At 42.0% G+C, this 20631-nt stretch overlaps 1 protein-coding gene across 1 annotated transcript in view; it reads right to left on the bottom strand.

Annotated features, from left to right (window-relative positions):
* Nucleotides 1-853: 853 nt before the first annotated feature.
* Nucleotides 854-20631, bottom strand: part of RAPGEFL1 (Rap guanine nucleotide exchange factor like 1) — a 131555-nt gene continuing 111777 nt past the window's right edge. Inside the window, exons 9-15 of the mRNA XM_068264590.1 lie at nucleotides 18138-18316; nucleotides 15480-15570; nucleotides 9912-9962; nucleotides 8434-8521; nucleotides 6108-6172; nucleotides 3605-3659; nucleotides 854-2834 (exon numbers count right to left, since the gene is read on the bottom strand). Coding sequence (XP_068120691.1) covers nucleotides 2710-2834; nucleotides 3605-3659; nucleotides 6108-6172; nucleotides 8434-8521; nucleotides 9912-9962; nucleotides 15480-15570; nucleotides 18138-18316 — 654 coding nt within the window. The 3' untranslated portion in view covers nucleotides 854-2709. The remainder of the gene's footprint in view (nucleotides 2835-3604; nucleotides 3660-6107; nucleotides 6173-8433; nucleotides 8522-9911; nucleotides 9963-15479; nucleotides 15571-18137; nucleotides 18317-20631) is intronic.

Raw genomic sequence — 20631 nt, 5'->3', positions numbered from 1 at the left:
AAGAATTCCACCCAGCATGGTGTAAGTGGAGGTGAGTGAGTGAGTGAGGGAAGATCACTATCCCGAAGAGAAAGACACAGATCACCCTGTGGTCAAAGTCATCGTGGTCTTTGTAAGCTTTCCTGTTGGTCCTACACGTCTCTTAACTATTGAGTTGTATGAGAGTCTTTATTTCATCAACTAACTGGATTGTCAGGAAGCTGCAAGCGGGAATGCCCAATGACTAAGATAAAGTGATTTCAGCAGAATGAATCCACATCTGCTTTCTGTCCAATGAGCATGACAAGATACCTACCCTTACCCCTACCTATGCCATCACTTATTTCCTCCAGCTCAGTGTCATAAAAAAGGGGAAACAACCACAGTACAAACAGGCAAATAGTATTTGAACTAAGAGGTAATGGCTACTGTTGGTTTCGAATTTGGCATAGCCAATTAAAAACACCCAAATACTCCCGTCTGTCACTGTTCAGCACCAAACCAGTGGACAGGGTAAAGAGGAGTTCACTGGCTTGCGAGTCCCATTGCTCTTCACGTGACTCTGATACTTCCTCTTTCTGGTTTGGAAAAAGGAAGCAATTGAGTCATGAGATTCTCAAGCAAGTGAACTCCTCCTGACCCTGTCCACTTGTTCAGTGCAGAACAGCGACAGACGGGAGTATTCAGGTGTCTTGGAACAGATATCCGGAACTTGAACACCAACACTAGTGATGGTAATCGGAACCTCTATATCTCCTCAGTACAGATAAGGTACAATCAAAGTTAAGATGAAAGAAAGTGTTCAGTGACATCTTTTCTAGATATGTTTGAGTTGCATATACAGTATACAGACAAATAAAGAGAAGAGACAGACTGCAAGTTGTAAACACTGTTTAATGGCTGAGTGCTTCCTTTGTATTTCCAGTGTCTCTACCTGGGTATCTCTGCCCACTTAAGTGCTAATTTACCTTACTGTATCATAACCTTAAAATAAACAGATATAAAACATTTATACAGGTTCAGTACAAATAAAAAAAACTTTACACATACTTACTTAGACATCTTATGGGAACCTGTCCAGACAGGCTCAAACCATAAAATCCAAAAAGGTACTGACATACCGTATGGCTGTACACGGCTGAGGGAGTGTACAACTATAAAACACAGCAATGACTATACTTGTATACAGAAGTAGCTGTCTTTCTGCAGGCATAGGTCTCTACGCATACAGGCACTGCAGCTTATTTCATAAGCTAGTTACCCACGGCAACCAATGCTAGCATTCACTTTCTGGACATCCCTCAATAATAAAAGTCATGTGATTGGCTAGATAGGGAAATAGTTATCATAGGGAAGTGTTTGCGTCTTACGCAATAGGTGATGTCAGAACTGCTAATCATAGGCTGTAAGTGTATGAATGGGCCCTGAGGCATTCGGCTCCATCTCCGACTTAAGACTCTCTCTTAGAACATGAGATGGGCTTTATGATTAAGAGGCGTGGCCTGGTGGAGTATGACTTTGGCACAGAAAAGCTGAATTCCAGCCAAATGTATATGTTTAAAACAAACGACCCATTTAAACCCTGTAAAGATGGAAAAATGTCATTTTAAATACAGTCATTAGAAGTACCTGATACAGCTTTGATATGATCTCATGTAATCCTTGCACAGCTGCACTTACACACTGGAAGGGGGAGGACTGCCAATGAAGCAGGTATTGCACAGTGATGTCAGTGTAATTGTAGGAGCTTCAGTACATGATAGTGATGACCTCATCAGTTACCTGCTGATGTGCCCTGGCCAATTGGCAAGTTGTGGGAGTGGCTTTGCCCAGGTTGTGCTGCTAAATTAGAAACATTTGGCTATTCACTGGGCTGGACAGAGTAAGTAATGACGCATACACTGCAGTTCAAGTGTGAATTTAGCTGTACGGCTAGATTTCAGCTTAAATTGAGTTTTAGTTTTTAGCTGTTTTTTTTTTGTTTTTTTTAAAGAATGATTAACATTATTGATTCTTTTCATAGTGGTCTGAAAACCAATATAATATTACACAGCGTAGTCCTCATCACCCTCCACCCAAACTTAAATGTACAAAATGGTGTGGAGATTTTCTTTAAAATGAAGGTCAGTATAGGCTCTGACATTACCTTGTTTCATATACACGATTTAAACACACTCTATTGCAACACACACTTATGTCACCTGTGTTTTGCTGCACACACAAAAAAAGAGTAAAATCTGCATTATATAAATACAGCCCCTGTACATCCACCTCCCATCAACACATAACGTATATATAGCAATTTCCTTTAGCTCCCCAGAATACTTATGTACACAATTCTCTAGCCTGCGAACCTTCATTTGCAGGAATACAATCTAATATATATATATATTTATATATACTGTTATTTCCCCTGTCTTCCCCGATAAGAAAATAGCACAAAGTGGATTGTACATGTCATCTTCTTACAAAAATATCTTGCGTCCTTCACGCATTCAACGCCACCAGCGCTGACAGTTCTGGCTCGTCATACCTCTGCTGTGCAGCAGGTGGCAGTATTAAGAGGTGATGGGTCTCCCCCCGCTAGTATGTAACTGCAGGGGCAGACTTAGCAGTAGTGGTACTGCTCCCTATATGGCACAGGTTGTGTAACGTCCTCAGTAACACCATATTGTGGACCGGGCAGTTTTCCTTATATGAGCAATGTGCAGCCTCAGGCGAATGCTCTGATCACTGGGCACTGGCCTCCAGTTTGTAGGACAGCTCAAACAGCAGGTTCTGGTTGTCGATGACCTGGAACTGGCGCACATAAGCTTTGTTTTGTAGGTGAGTTGGAGAAACGTCTGAATCCAGTCCTAAGGGGAAAGGAGAGGTACAGAAAAAGGGTTAAAAGTACAATCATGGATAAAGTATCCACACCTTTCTAGCATATTATTTTTATTTACAAACCTATTATGCCAATAGTATTAATTATAATATCACACATAGATAGTCTTCCACCAGCGGGTTCAAGTAGTCAGTGTCCCCCATTAGGCAGCAGCCCCCTTCTAAGTGGTCACTGACCAACCCATTGTATATTAATGTGCAGTGTCATTACCTGATGGCAATGCACAAAGGATGGTGATGAATGCTGAGACACCCCTGGGAGGTGCCTGAGGAACACCATGGTGTCACGGCAGATCCCCTGTTCTATGTAAAAGCATTGCTGTCAGTGCTATATCAATACATAACAGTAATAAAGCAAACAGCCACTGCATTGATAAAATCTACCATTAGATGGAGACATAACACCACACATGGCTACCACAGAACTGGAAAAGTACTACAGTTCATGCAGCAAGAAATCCCACACAACGGGAATTGGAAGAAATCATTACAATTAGTAGCCATTTTACTTGCAGAAAAAAAGGACATTGGTATATGTATCTCAGGTGGATTCATGATAACTTCTGTTTCTGCTTTTAATTCTCAAAAAACAGAAGCTGAATCCTATTGTCTTTACTCCAGTTTCCATGAACTAGCATCCGTTTGCCAAGTGGACATATTAACACACTGCACAGACACATCAGAACTGACATTTTATGTTTGGGCCTGTCAGCTCCTCTCCCCCACCCCATGCACTTACTCATTTGACAGCTCCGAAATTTCCGCACCGTCCTCACTTTTTCTGCTATGGCGTGCTGTGAAGAGGGAAAGAGGCCAGTTACCATGACAACCATTGCACACTCCTATCATTCTACAAGAGCTTGTAAGATTCGTAGCAGCTGTGATTAAAATACATGACCTGTAGAAACAGACGGTGTTCCCTTCAAGCCAGGCATCATTTCTAAATAAACAGTGGCAATGTAGAAATTTAAAAAAGTAATTATTTAGAACATTATGTAACGCAGTGTGTTCATTAAAGATATAGCTTTAGTCAAATAAAAAAGAATGACACAGCCTACTCGCCACATAACTCCATTATTCTGCCAACCAGCTTGAGCATATAAATCCTCATACACATGCTACATGACACCCAACTGGGTCTACCGAGGTTGACCACCTCTGCCAATAATCTAGCCAGTACCATCGCCCCCGATGCCCCCTGATATCTCAGCCAGTGATCGGCCCAATGGATTGATTCAGCTAATTGGTGAGAGAATTATTCTCCCCACTCACAACAAACAAGGGGACGTGGTCTGCGTATGGAGGAAAAACGTTTTTACCATCTATTTAGAAAGGTGTCCTTCACAGTGAGAGAGGCTGAAATCTGGAATATCTCACCTCAGGAAGGAGTTATGGCAGACTCTATACCCTATACCAAGCTCTATACAGGGCTTGGGGGCTTTCTTTGCAGTCAAGGGCATCCATGGCTTTAATTACTAGGAAATTCCCAGAAGAGTTGATCCAGGGATTTATCTGACTGCCAGGCCCGGATTTTCCTCACGGGAGCCTATAGGCACAGATAAACTGGCACCTTAGACTTCGCCCCCCATGAACCTACAAACCCCCGCCAGTGCCAAAACCGCACCACAAGTGTGCTATTTGGCTCAGCTGTCACTTCTCCCTTACTTACGATGCCCGCCATAAGTAGCTACAGGTGTCCTTTAGTATTAGGTAGCCAGAGGAACCTTAGTATTAGGTAGCTAGAGGTTCCCTGGCCCTGACTGAAGGTAGGTCTCATCAGTGGAATGCTGAGAGCAGGGTGAATAACCTCTCATTTATGCTTTGAATAGGGAATATAGGAGAAAGCCACCTCTCCATCATCAGGCGCCTGTAGGCACGTGCCTACAGTGCCTTATGGTAAATCCGACCCTGCTGACTGCCATCTGGAGTCAGGAAGGAATTTGTATCTTTTAAGGCTAATTGGCCCAGACCTTGTGAGGTTTTTCACCTTCCCCTGGATCAAGTGGGATATGTGCAGGTTCAGGATGGTGTTTTGCTTTTTTTTCTGGTTAAACTTGATGGACGGATGTTTTTTTTTTTTCCAAACAAACTAACTATGTAACCTCGGCTGCCATTTGACGTCACTCCCGCGCCACTCCTTTGGCCTTATGACCCTGCATGCCAACAGGAAATGTTGCTAGCCTGTAGGGCTCTGCAATGTCTCCCGCAGGATCAGACATGTGTACAAGGTGTAACTGAGCTAGTACAGTACGCTTTGCCAATATTTATTATTTTGCTTATCCAGGAAAAATTATATCCTGAAAAAAAAACTGTTTTCAAGATAAAGGTACTTCCTGTTTATACAAATAGTCACCTTCTCATGGAAAGATGTTTTGCTTCAGCTCTCATAGTACAGAGTTGTACACTTCCTGTACTGGCCCTTTAAGAACAGATGACTAACTATTAACAATCATTATTTACATAAGGTGAGCTAGAAGCAGTAATATTGCCAAGGTAGGGGAAGAGGGCTATACAAGGGGACATTCACAGGGAAGAAGTGAGGATAAATAGGTACCTGTACCTTGGAAATTGCTGGCTTGTTTCATGGTGGGATTTTCATTATTGTCAACAGAAACTTATTGTAATGCTGACAAATATTGGGACTGATGAGAGGTGTACTTCAATGCCCTTAAGAATGCATGCCAGTCACAGGGTCATACAGCCCCCAGGAAACCTCTGTGTGGCCTGCAGACCCTCCTGAACCAGACTGTACTGAGCCGTGTCAGGGGATGTGCATAATGGCTACCTATTCCTGCTACAAGACTACTATTTATATCATAATTGACTATATCAGCGCAACCAATCTCAGAAAGGTCCAAGAGAGATAAGCTGCTAAAGTCCAACACTCCAGTATAGTGTCTTCCAAGGCAATATGATAATAGGGTCACAATAATCAGTGGAGCAAAGTATTTGGGAGGAGGGTCAAGAACAGGAATGGGAGCAACTATATATAATAGGTGCAGCACAATAGTGGGGGTACTATAATTGATAAAGCATCACCATGGGAACACCATAATGGGGAGTGCCAGAGACATATTATGGACACTATCAAGTGCAACATGCAGATAAAGGTAGGACTGCCTTAGTGGCCCATCTTTCGACTGAGCAGGACAGGTCTAAGGGCAACAATTATTGAAATTGTATTAAATTGTAATAACTGAAAAGATCCCAATATAGTAAAGTTGAGGTGCGTCCACACTTACCATCTTCTCCACGTTCACAAGTCCATCATTGAACGTTTTGCTTCCCTCATGTAGAAATGTGAGGTCTGACAGAAGAAACAGAGCAACAATGAGGAATAGTGAAGGTCAAGAATAAATTAGGAGTAGTGTAACATGAAATGGAAGAGTCAGACACAGCAGGCGAAAGGACTGCATTTATTACCGTTCTAAATAGAAAACGGACAAAGGATACCTGTAACTATATTCTACACTATAGTCTATTGCTATTTCTTGGTTAGATGCTACTGTTGTAAATGTTTACAGAAATTGTAAGTTCATGGTATATTGAATAATCTTGGTGCATATTTGTAGTTACACTATGGAATTTTAGTTCTTTATAGACACATATGAAGTACTTTTACCATGTCCCACCAGTCCCTTCTATGGGGTGTAATAATAAAAATTATACATATGGAACACAAGTAGTTTACATTATTTCAACCACTTCAAACCCCTCCATTGAAAGGCTAAAATGGGCGCATTCCCCTGCGTGTGTACAGTACGAGCATGTCATCAAAATAGAGGTTTATTAAATGTGCTATTTGCACCAATTAGTGCACAAATGGAAGGCTTTAAAATGTTTAAGTGAGGGTGGTATGGAGGCTGCCATACTTATTTCCTTTTAAACAATGCAATTTGCCTTGCTATCCTGCTGATCTTCTGTATCTAATACATTTAACCATAGGCCCTGAACAAGCATGCAGATCAGATATTTGAAGTTTTACTGGATTTGCCGTATGCTATTTTCCGGTGTGTGATTCAGACTCTACTGATGTATGAAATACCAGCAGGACTGCAAGGAAACTGGTATTGTTTAAAGGATACCTGAAGTGACATGTCACATAATGAGATAGACATGTGAATGTACAGTGCCTAGCACACAAATAACTATGTTGTGTTCCTTTTTTCTTTATCTGCCTGAAAGTGTTAAATATCAGGTATGTAAGTGGCTGACTCAGACAGGAAGTGACTACAGTGTGGCCCTCACTGATAAGAAATTCCCCTATTTATCTCTTTCCTGCTCTCAGAAGTCATTTTCTGCTTGGAAAGTGTTTTATAGTTGGAATTTCTAATCAGTGAGGGTCACACTGTAGTCACTTCCTGTCTGAGTCAGGACTGAGTCAGCCACTTACATACCTCATATTTAACTCTTTCAGGCAGAGAAAGAAAAAAAGGAACACAGCATAATTATTTGTGTGCTAGGCACTGTACATTCACATGTCTATCTCATCATCTCACATGTCACTTCCGGTATCCTTTAAAAGGAAATAAATATGGCCGCCTCCATTGAGGATCCAGAGGCTTCCCTCTCCCAAAGTAAATATCTAAATGTTTCCCTTTAGATTCTCCCAGGAATATTTTGATACTATGAAATTTGAGAATGATATAGTAATAATAATAATTGCACACAAGTTTGCTGAATGTAAACCTGTACTATGACCTAAATACATGAGAATCTTCAGACATTTGGCCATTCTCTGGAATTCCCACTCTCCTTTTATTCTTCCCACCTGTAACACAGGCTCTCATATCGCTCCATTTCAAACCTACCTACCCTGATCCTCCTTTCTGTCCTTGCCCTTCATTAATAATCAGCCACTAATTAGCCAATCAGTCATTTACCCATTGTATACCATGTCCCAGTCTCTTAGAGTAGGCATATGTTATTTTGGACATTTTGCCCCCTTACTCTCACCAAATCCCCCCCCCCCCCCTTCCAGAACCTGTATGAGCCAAAAACAAAAAAACAATTCTTGATGCAACTCCTTTATACTTGGAGAAATAAATGATTCTGATATTGTGCAAGATGTTTAGTTCATTAGATGTTTGATTCAATAAAACATTGAGTCTGATTATTAAAATAAAGGCCTTTCTTGGATCAATTTTGACCAACTTTTTAAACCCGACCAGCATTGCCTTATTATCTGGCAATGGTGAGAGTGAAACTCTTGCTCAACATTGCCAGATAATAAGGCACTTTCATCAGAATTGACCTGAGGAAGTGGGCAAGCACCCGTGAAACGTGTTGTCTTTGTTAGTTCATGAATAAAACGTATTTTCCGTAACAATTGACTTATTCTTCAGGAGAGGTAAGACCAACACTACCTCTCCCTTTTAGGCTGTTTTTAAGAGTTTTATTTATGCCGGGTGCCTCCGCCACTTGTTATTATGTAACATCACATTAGTTTGCCATTTATGAACAGGCGGCAGGGTTGGGTGAATGACCCATGTCAGGTTTTCTGTTGCTGGCAGGTCAGTAGGAGATGTTACGTGTCAGAAGAAGTGTATACCATTTTCCTCGGCTTACCTTTCAGGATGAGGGGAATAAAGGGGATCACCGGGGGACGCATGCGTGACACCATTTCGCGATAGGACTTGTGGTTCCGGCATGGGTCCTAAACACAGCGGTCAGAGACAGAAAGATACTTAGAAATAAGCATCACACGAGCTGGAGACACTGTGCTGAGCAATGCTATTAACTAATGTAACCCATATGTAGCAGACAACATGGAGAAGCATGTGATCAGTTTGTTCAGCTGACGGATCTGTAAGGCTCTGATTGGTTGTGATCCCTTTCTGATTTAGCACATGAAAATCTGAATTGTACAAATCTATTAGAATCATCATCAGCTTCAAGTAAAAAAATAATAATTTTAACAAGCCTTATTACAAATAAAATGCTTCATCTGTTTTGGAATCCCACCTGCACTTTTATCTGGTACTGTTGTGCAAGTCCAAAAGCTAGTTTGTCACATCTCTTTACCAGAAGAGGTACAAACAGAACCATTAACACATTGGGCCTGAACCAATTCACTTTTTCTCCCACATTTTTGCCTAGGTGATATCTCAGATTTTATCAATAAACCTTTCAAGCCACCAGCAGGTAAGAAAATACTCAGATTCTCAGAATAATTCTGACAGTACTTTTTCACCTACTTTTTGGTACTTTTTTTTGCAGAGTGCTGAAAAGTTATTTTAAAGAGGAGCTGTCAGCCATACAGTCTCAGAAAAAAACAAAACACATATACAAGTAGATACATACTTGCTCTACTCATATAACATATGTATTGCACTGTCCTTGTTTTGATTTTAGTGATTTTTCTACAGTAAAAAAAGAGAAAATCCTTCTTAGCATTTCCCATTTTAACTGTGGCTATTTTGAAGCCAATCCTGATGTCATTTCCTCCTTTACTCTCCTCCGCCTGATTTGCCTGCCCTTCACTATAGAAAGTGCATTGTCTCAGCATGATAAATATTGGCCAGTCAAAGGGGAACAGAGGTGTGGAAGGGGAAAACAAGCGGGAAAGAGGCTTCAACCAATCAGGCTGCATTAGTTAAGTCTGAGGGGAAGTAGAGAAGCAAAAAGGACAACCCAGCATGCCCTGCAACTTCCTTTTTGCGTACCAAATTTTGTGTGTACCAAATAAGAGTCAGGTAAACTGGGGAATGATCATTTATCAACAAGAAAAGTACTAGTGATTTTAACTTTTGGATTGCCTGGTTAGCATCCTTATTACTTGTTTACCAGATACAAATAAAGAATTGATGATTGATTTTATGCCAAACAGTTACACTTTAGATGAAAATTATCTCTCTTGCATTGATGTGCCTCTCGAGGACTGGAGTTCAACACCTGTGCTCTATGTTCTTCATCTCAGGCAGACCCTAGTAAACCAGGTCCAATAAGCCTAGCAGTCAATATTATTTGGCATAGCAGTTACAGAAATTCTCTAGCAAACTGTGACGTTCACCTTCAGCTGGTCAGACTTTAACCTCTCAACTTACCGTTAAATTTTCAAACTTCCTGAACAGATTCTTAAACTTTCCAGGTAGTTTCTGTTGAAAGAAGAATAAATTGTAAACATGAATGCTTTAGTAGGAACATACGCGTTAACAAATGAGAGAAAAAAGACATTTAATGAGGGGGGAAGGGGGGGGTTGGGGGTGTGTTATCTACAGCTGAGACAGTCTAATCATTTTGTTTATTATTGTTATTTCTGCTCTCTTTTGAAAATTCTTTGTACCATGCTTTGAAATAAAAAGATAATATGTAAAAAATGGTTCTTTTTTATCTTCTGCTATAAATCCCTTAATATAATCTAATGTAATTAATAATTTTTTAACAATCCCAGTTTCTGTTTTAGAGATTTCTGACTTGAAACTGCCCCAATACTTGATTAATACCTTTAATACTAATTAAAGGACAACTGTAATGAGAGGGATTTGGAGGCTGCCATATTTATTTCCTTTTAAACAATACCAGTTGCCTGGCAGTCCAGCTGGTCTATTTGGCTGCAGTAGTGTCTGAATAACACCAGAAACAAGCATGCAGCTAATCTTGTCACATTTGACCATAATGTCAGGAACACCTGATCTGCTGCATGCTTGTTCAGGGTCTTTGGCTATAAGTAGGCTAAAAGGAAATGAATATGGCAACCTCCATATCCTTCTCATTACCGTTAAGCAGCTAGTTAATCAGCAGCTAGTTAATCAGCAATGATTGGGCTCTGGTGGTTTTAAACCAGTGGATAACCATTCCTCTTTTAGTTTGTGGGCCATTTGCTTGGCTTGTACAAAACATCCTGCTATTGACTTATTATCAATCTTTTTTCCCCTGTATTAGTGATGATGATTAGGGCTAAATTGTTTGCCTTTTTTCCATGCTGACAGTTGTTACCATTGTTTTCTCAATATCTGCTGGCCATTCTATCCTCTTTTTTAGAGGGATTATAGAGACATGGCTTGGGTTTACACAGGTTGTCTTCGCTATGGTAGATTATTAATCTGGCTGTGGATTACCGCTTTCTCAGTTTGTTTCATTAGTGGTGTCAGAATTCTAGCGGTTTTATTTATGCAGGAAAAGCTGTCATGTGTATGTTTTAAGTTTTAATGTTCTATGCAAAATTTCATTGTAAACTGTAAAGTTGGGGTACTTCTTTAATATATTGCTCTGAGAAATCTCAGCATTTTCCTGGCTGTGAATCTTATAATATTATTTTAGTTACAGACGCTAAAACATTCTTGTTTATGTTAGTGTAACGATTGTGGAATTATCTCCGTGGTCAGCGCATAAGATGTGCGCTGACACTGCGGAAGTCCTCCACAAGCGTATAAAACGGCAGAACCAAGCTTTGGTGTAATGCACTTGTAGAGGGAAATTCCCACCGGCAGATGGAGCCGTGGAGTGCAGAGGAACAACCCCTCTGCACCGCCACAGATGCCAGAAGGGAATTGTACGAATTGCAACAATGCAGGGCAAGATAGCCCTCAGAGAGAGAGAGAGTGAGCACAGCGACAGAATGTATGTGTGTCCACCAATCTAGTCGCCACCCGGCGATGGTGAACACACAACAGCGGAAACCAAGTGGGAACGCAATCGCAAGAGTGGCGATTGCCAACAGTGACACAACACCGAATAAAGACAGAGCACAAGTGTAGCAAGAAAGACACAACAAATAACAATGATCAAAACGCCAAGGAAAATAACAAACACACTCGCTAAGCGCGGTCGCTGCACGAAAAGTGCAACAGCGACAAAGCACGCTAATGGCGCGGTCTCCGCACGAAAAGCGCAACAGAGACAAAACACGCCAACCCTAATTAACCAATGTAACACGAAAATGAATAGAGAACGTGAACGCTTGCTAAACGGTTACCTCACCGAGCCTACAGCAAGCATTCCAGACAAGACAGACAGAAGGAGTAACCAGTAGCAACCGCAGCTCTGGCCTACACTCCCAGACAGAGTACAGAAGGAACCACCGCCACTACTGCTAGGGCGGACGCAATCCAGACAGACAGACAAATGGCGCAACCAGTAGCAACCGCTGCTCTGGCTTGCACCCCTAAGACAGAGTACAGAAGGAACCACCGCCACTACCGCTAGGGCGAATGCGATCCAAACAGACAGACAGATGGGGCTACCAGTAGCAACCCTGGCTAGCACCCCTAAGGCAGAATACAGAAGGAACCACCGCCTCTACCGCTAGGGTGAATGCGATCCCAACAGACAGAACGATTTCCTGTCGACCGCCGCTGGCGACAAGACAATTGCAACAGACAAGACAGAACTAGGCAAAACAGATAATACAACCTGACTACGCTAGAAGGAATGCTAGTGCACACCCAAGGAATTACTCTAAGATAATCTTAGCAAACGATTAGCAATGGCTGAGACTCCAGGTAAGTTAGCAGGAACAAACCATCATGACCAGCAAGGGATTCTGGGAGGAAATGGTATTTATACTGCAAGCCATCAAAGGAAGCAGCTAAGCAATTTGCATGCCAAGTGGATGCAAATTCCTCACCAGAGCAGCAGCTCAGCAAGTTGCAGAATGAAGACAGGTCTCCTTACCAGGGACCTGCAGCACTCAGACCTACAAAATGGTCAAAAAGCTGTCTGCCTGTGCAGACAGCAGAGCAGATCATTACAGTTAGTGCGCTTGTCTGCGGCCTTGACATTTGAAAGATGCTACTGTGTGAAGACTGGAAAGAAACACGTTTAAAACTCACATTACTGCAGCAGACATATATATACATTTTGCTCAGTTATTACATATAAATATTATTAAAGTAAATATTAATAATCAATACAGTCCTTCTAAAGAAAGAAATAATTATTGTTCAACCCTATATAATAAAATCTATTACTTTGAAATACAGTTAAATGCTGGATTCTGCAGTGAAAGATTCAAAACACATTAGCTGTGTTCCACAAAGTTGTTTTGACCATGATTGTTCTTTGGAATGTCAATAAAAGTTTGTAAGTTTTTTTCTATTGTCCCGTATTTAGGACAATTATGCCCCCTGGCGGTTTAATTTCCCAGCTTTTTCTCTTGTGGACACAGGATGGTAGTAACCTGTGACTTGTGGGCCCTGCTTTTTGGGGGGGTTATATTGATATTTTACCTGTTACTCCATCTCTGTCACCCTCCTAGGGCTTGAGTTGCTTGAATGCATTTTCCTTCTTAACAGGGTCCTTGTTGGTCCCAAAAAGTTGGAATATTTACCTTGCCTGAATAAAGCCCATCTGATTGGAGTGCTTGCTGAACCTCCGCATTATTTATAACATGTCTAATGGTACCAACCACTCCTTGGTTTAGAATGCCCATTATCACACTAGACCTTTTTGAACTTCATCCCAATCAGTAGCTGATACTCCTTTCCCTATGATAAATCTTTACCTTTTCTCAAATAGATCATCAGTGGGGTCTGTATGGCTGATATTGTGGTGAAACCCCTCCCAGTGTGATGTCAGTACCTAGGTCCTGACATCGCACTGTGGGAGCCTTGTTGCATTGTGGGAAATAACAGCCGTTTCCAACTGCCTAGCAACCAGTATTTCCCTCTGTCCATATGTAGATCTATAAATAAAGCAACCTTTTAGTCTATCGCATTGTTAGGGAGTGTGGTTATAGATGATGGCATTTGAGGTTGTCTTTATTGTATGTCTACCAGTAGCAAAGATGATTACGTGCAGACTGAATGTGGGTCAAACAATATGAACAAATTCCAATATCAATCCTTTTTTGATCTCTCTTCTATTTGTTTTAACTTCTTACTTTGCAATTTACTTTTTTCCCCTTTTCACTACAGTTCCTCTTTAACTGTGGGTAGTGTGAGGTTTGAACATCTACTTACTATGGCTAAATATAATGCCTGGTTGTCAAACCCCAGTCTTCTGTACATGATTTCCTATTGTGCCATTTATGGATTATAGGTTTTCTTATTTCCCATGTACTCATACACTGCATATGGAGCTCTACACGCCCTCTGTGGTAATGTGGATATTATGGCACCAGGGCTGTTTTCTGTGTAACCTTTCAAACATACATTTCTGTATACTGGTTACCACATATTTGAAATGAAATGCTGAATAAAATGTGCTCTCAATCTAATGTCATTTTATGTACCTACGTTAATCTTCTTTATCTATGTTAACATTACTAATCACTATTTGCTTGTCAAATACTCATTTGGTATTTGATAGTTTATCGGCAATTGAGTGGAAGCTGGTACAAAAGTACACTAGCAAGCATGATTAATATTTTCGTGTTAGTTTTTCAATGTAACATTCTAGCCCATTCACTCCCAACAATCGAGAGAGAAATACAAATATTTGATGCTGACATGTTATGAAATACTTTACAAAGTGCACAGAACAATTCAGATCACTTACTGTGCCTCGGGGAGCTTGCACAGTGTAGGGGCAAAAGGGGGGTCAAGCAGGTGGTTTCGGCACACGGCGTTCTGCTATAGCGGTACTGCTATAGTGCGCTGGGCACGTAAGGGTAATTCGAGTTCCGATGATCGCCAGACCCCGAATTACTTCTCCCTACAAGTTGCTATGACACGGAGGGTGAATAGTATTTAATGCCTCCAGGGATTTGGGCGACAGCATGGTGAACTGTCATTTGGCTCACCCTGCGCCCAGTTCCCCGAATACGGTTGGGTATTGAAGGACTTAAGGTGCCCATGCATTACTCGATTTTCCTAGTCAATTGACCGTTCAATTTGATAATTTTATTGGATCATCGCAGTATCGATTTTGTTGCATTCTATTCGATTGATGGACATTGGTGATATCTACCCAAATCTGACACATTTACTCAGCCAAGCAGGATGGAATATATCGGTCGATCGTAAAAGATTTCAGTCGACACAGAATTGATTTTTGGGTTCAGGGCATGGAGGACACAACATCATTCAGATTGATTGATGAAGGAAACTTGCCAGGATTTTGTTGGCAGTGTGTGGACCAATAGTCGATTGACTTTTGATAGACAGCACTGTTTTGAATCGCTTAAATCGATTGCTTAATCTGGCTGGATAGTGTACTGGTTGAGGGCTCTGCCTCTGACACAGGCGACCTGGGTTAAAATCTCGGCTCTGCCTGTTCAGTAAGCCTGCACCTATTCAGTAGCAGACCTTGGGCAAGTCTCTCTCTATTCAGTAGGAGACCTTGGGCCAGTCTTCCTAACACTGCATATAGAGCGCGTCCTAGTGGCTGCAGCACTGGCGCATTGAGTCCGCCAGGAGAAAAGCGCAATATAAATGTTCTGTGTTTGTTTGATGGAAAATCAAGTCGTTTATGGGCACCTTTAACCTATCAGTATGTTTTCAGTCTGTGGGAGGAAACCGATGTACTGGAAGAAACCATATGATCATAGGCTGAACACCGACCATGCCAAAAGCACCCTAACTGGGATTCTAACTTTGGACTCTATGCTGTAAGAAGAGTATGATAGGCACTGTGCTGCCAATTACCATTTCAGTGTGGCTCTGGTGTCATGGACAATATTTAAACATCATTTTAGGTTAATGAATTACAGACAGTGTGTACATTTTTCTTACCTCCCAGGTAACACGCAGGCGGCTCACAGCGCCATTGTCCAAACCCATCACAATGGCAAAAAATGATAAAAGGTCCTGATTCTGTTTACATCTGTGGAAAGTGGCAATAAGACAACATTATAGAGGTGGTATTTAAGCTAACGTAATATGTTGGATAGGGTAGAGTCAGTCATAAGAGGGATGGAAGACAAAACACAAAACAAAGACTACAATACCTGAGATAAGTGGCTTATATTCTTTACAAGGAAAATATGCAAAAACCAAGCAAGCAGTACAGCTATCCACATCAACCAATTAGGTTTTAGATGTTGAGTGAACTAAAGATTCTGCTTAATTTGCTGGCCGTTTATAAATTAACACTCTAAAAATAGTAGCAATCTGTGTAGAATTTTGCAGAAACTGAACATTACGGTAACAAGATGCTATATTCCCTTTTTATACCATGTTGGCCACACCACGGGACTAAGCAAACTGTTTAAATACTGGTCCATGTGGCCAGCAGATAGATTCCTCTCAATCATCATCCCTCAGAGAGGGATCTATCTGATCAAATACCTCCACACACTGCACACAGATAAAATCTGTGCATACTCCCCATCGATGCCACCCTCTGGGACTTCTCCATGTCAGCCTGTGTTCCATGACTAAACACTAGAGGCCAAACAATGGGAGCACCATGGCTATGTGACCATAAGAGGCCACAGCTCTCTGGTAGTGAAGAAACAGGAAGGGACGGGGAGGAAGCGCTGGTGGACAGATAAGAGTAGCTCCACTGCCACCTTGGTCAGGCTGAAATTGAACACCGCTAGCGACATGCTTCTGACCCACCGCTGATTGAGTAAAATCTTCCATCTGTCGTGATCAGCCAAAAATGAATTGATCAAGACACTGTTTTCTAGCAGATTCGGTCAAACAATCAAATTGTCTGGATATGGATCGATCAACCATTCACTTCTGGAATCTACATTAAAGGTAGTCAAATGCTGTCTCATATGTTTAATAGACTGGATTTTTGACTGAATAGAAGCATCAGATCTAACTATTCTGTATAGTATATGCCCCTGAGCTAAGGCCCACTACAGCCTCCTCAAAATCTTGTGATTGTAAAGGCAAAAAAAGCCTGGTCAGTGTAATTTCACTTCAGTACAGTTTTATGGCGCTAGTAATGTTTATATCTCTTCTGGACCTTGCAGGAGAGAGCCACCCACTCCCACAATTCAATATCAATCCCAATATACAATGCAACAGCTATGCAATACTATCTGACATCGTCACATTGCAACCCAGTCCAAAATTCCAGTGCTGTATAGAGGAAGCTTCTGCACAATGCCAAGTCCTCCCTCACTGTAAGAAAATCAAGCTTCTGACCAATATTATGGTGCTGTATCAACACTCCTACATTATCACATGCTGCATTCTTTCCCACATATCATCAATGTGATTATATGGGGTAAAGGAGGCGGTATGTGATTATATAAGAGAAACACACAAGACTATATTTGAGTAGCGGATAAATGTTTATTGTGTTTCATCCCATACCATAATTGATGATTGTTGATATAGTACCACAATATTGGCCAGAATCCTGATTTGTACACAGTGTGGGAGGACTTGTGGTATTGTGCAGAACTTTCCTTTTTCTCAGTAGCCTGCAAATGTGAACAGAGTTGTGATTTTATATAAAGAGAGAGCATAGCACAGGGGCACTCGCCACACGCCACTACTTCCTCTGAGTAATGTGGTACCAGCACTCACATTGACGCCAACACCAGAGGAGGCCAGGAGTCATGTCAGTGGAAAGGTGCGATTTTAACACTGACCATGGGCACAGTGACACACATGGGGACACTTATACACATCGCTGAATTCAAACCTGTTACATTAGTAGTTAGACGTTGTACATTTGCCGCCTTGTTTTTGGGGATTTTTTTTTGTTAACAATGGTGGTCTATTGTATGTATGTAGCTTTAGCAAGCCTCTCTGGTATCTGAGCTGACACAACTCTGTGGGTTGTCAACCAACTTATAGAACATTTTTGAAAGAATCCCATTCAGAAATACTGGATCACATAGGCTGTCCACTGCTCTCCAAGCTTAGAAAACCAAGGCCACAGTAACAATATTTCTTCTGGATGTGAAGGATGAGCCCTGACTGACTTTTAGACACAAGTCCACCAGTCTTGCCTGATTCTTTTAAAGCAAACCTGTGAGATCCACAGGAGAACATGTCACTAATTTACTTAGGTAGAGGGAGGCCTATGGATCCTCCAGAGGCTTCCCATGTCCTCCTCGAGACTACCGATCCAGCGCTAGGCCCTCTAGAAGTTTGTGGCTGCCCTCCTATCCGTGAACAAGTACAGCTGCACTACGCAGGCTCGTCAGAAAGTGGCTCCTTGTTACTGTGCCAGGTGTCCTGTGCAGTGCGGATGCTCTTGTTCATGGACGGGAATGTGGCCACGCGCACCGCTCAACAAACAACTTGTCTGTGAGATTTTGGGGGTCCCAGCTGCTGGATTGGTGGAGGTGAGGAATCCTCTAGAGGCTTCCTTTTACCAAGGTAAGTACTCATTTGGGGCAACTTTCTTCCCTTCAGGTACACTTTTACGTTCTAATTTTGGTAAACCAACCAGATGCTGTACATCAATCTGTAGTAACTCACATGGCTGCTGTCTTGATGAACTTCTTGAGAAGTTGTGTCCTCCTTGCTGGAGCCTCACACAGCAGAGTCTGTGTACAGACCCAGTGCTGCACCTCACTACACCGCTGCAAGAGAAGCTCCAGATTAGCAGTCTCTCTCCGTCCTCGCTCCACATGGAACACGTAATCCACAAACTCCAACTGTGAAAGGAGAGGAACATGCAATAGGGTGATCATGCTTTCCTGTAAGTATTGATCTATGCTCCCTGATGTGAGAAGATTATGGAAGCAAGTTGACTTCCTTTGAAAATGGAACCTGTTTAGCAGTTGTGCTGGATCTCTTTTGACCCAGAAAGACTGTAGATATCAGGCATTCTAGCTCCTCCGTGACTTCACTGTCTGCATGTTTGTTGCAGTTGGGACTCGGTAGTACTGTAGACTAAAAATAACCATGGCGACCAAGCAAATAGCACTTGTTAAAATAGACCAGCAATGGTGGCTTCCACAATCTTCTCACATTAGGTCTTCTGTAAATAAAATCCGACATGGTTTTAGGTATGTACTATATGCAATTAGAATAAAAAAAATTACACTTACACTAAAGTAAAGACTTTATGTGTGTAAAGATTCACTGGTGTTCTCTAGACTTTTATCCATTGAAATCAAAGGGCATGCATAAGGCCTGATATATTAGAAATGAAGAGCAGGCTTACTGCAGCGAGATTGAGAGGATCTGTAACTGGTGCAGGAAAAATAATCTCGTCCTAAATGCATCCAAGACTGTCGAACTAATTGTAGACTTCAGAAAACGGGAGCAGGAAAAAATGGCGCAGGGGAAAAAATAGCACACCGATAAATGTATCATAAAACGCTATTTACCGTTTTAATGTTAATACATTAAAACGGTAAATAGTGTTTTAAGATACATTTATCGGTGGATCGGTGCGCCGTTAGAAAAAGCAGAGGGGCTTCACTACAGCTACAGCCTCACGTTCCCGGTAATCCTTGCTAGCGTCCAAATCCATGGCAACAGAGGAATCCGAGGCAGCCTCTGCTACGGTAGATGTTTCCCCAGTCCGCCCCGGCCAATAAAAGTGTGACTGCAGAATAAGGATAAGTGACTTTTCTCTGACTAATCACCGCTATTGTTGGTCAGTTTCCAGCCACCAATTCTTTATCTCTTATCCTTATTCTGCAGTCACACTTTTATTTTAAAAAGTTACAATAATATTACAATAGTGCCGTTTTCTTAAAAAAAAAAAAAAAAAAAAAAAAAAAAGGCAGTGAAGAGCAGATTCGAACCTGCAAAACTTTGTCCCTAGTCTGTACCCTTAGCGCTGTGCTAAGTGAGCTGCAGGAACTTGTTAGAAAATAGTAATTAACTACTGGTGTCCATAGTAGCAAGTGTCTGTGGAACGTCTGTGCCTCTGCCCTCCTCCTTTGTGCTTCTTATTGGCCGGGCGGACTGGGGAAACATCTACCGTAGCAGAGGCTGCCTCGGATTCCTCTGTTGCCATGGATTTGGACGCTAGCAAGGATTACCGGGAACGTGAGGCTGTAGCTGTAGTGAAGCCCCTCTGCTTTTTCTAACAGCGCTATGATCCGCCGATAAATGTATCTTAAAACACTATTTACCGTTTTAATGTATTAACATTAAAACGGTAAATAGCGTTTTATGATACATTTATCGGTGCGCCATTTTTTCCCCTGCGCCATTTTTTACTGCATGCTCAGAAAACACCCTCCCGCCCTTCCACCAGCCCTCATTGGGGAGACTGAAGTCTCCAGGGCACCAAGTGTCCGGTTTCTGGGCACCACCATAACCAGTGACCTAAGATGGGGGCAGAACACCACCAGAATTCAGAAGAATGCTCAGCTGAGGCTATTTTTCCTGTGCCAGCTGAAGAAATTCAGCATCCAGCTTGATCTGCTCACCAGTTTCTACTCTGCAACAGTTGAGTCCATCCTCTGCTCCTCCATCATTGTCTGGTACACGGGGGCCAACGCTAGCAACAAGTATAAACTTCAGAGAGTAATTAGCGCTGCGGAAAAGATCATTGGCACGCCTCTGCCCCCTCTTGACCTCCTCCACACTGCCAGAATGATGAAAAGAGCCAGCAGGATCTCCCAAGACCCCTCCCACCCAGGAAGCCACTTCTTTGAGCCCCTCAAATCGGGCCGCCACTTCAGATTAGTCCACACCAGAACCACGAGGCGTAGAAACACCTTTTTTCCCCAGGCAGTCCTCCTTCTGAACACTCCTCCCACCGGAGCCCCTACAGTTTAGTCCAGGTACAACTCAGTTCTCCAGTAACCAACACTAACTCTGGGCCCTGACTGTAACAATGCACAATGCACTCTGCACCAATGCTATGCTATATATCTGTAATGCACGTATGTATGTATGTATGTATGTATGTATGTATGTATGTATGTATGTATGTATGTCTTTTGCTCTCCGCCTTTGCCATGTGATTCTAATTCCGAGGATGCCAACAGCGAACTCGGCGAATAAA

Source organism: Hyperolius riggenbachi, chromosome 12 (assembly GCF_040937935.1).
Source record: "Hyperolius riggenbachi isolate aHypRig1 chromosome 12, aHypRig1.pri, whole genome shotgun sequence".
Lineage (NCBI taxonomy): Eukaryota > Metazoa > Chordata > Amphibia > Anura > Hyperoliidae > Hyperolius > Hyperolius riggenbachi.
The sequence above is the reverse complement of the archived record's forward strand: the minus strand, read 5'-3'. Positions and strand labels throughout refer to the sequence as shown.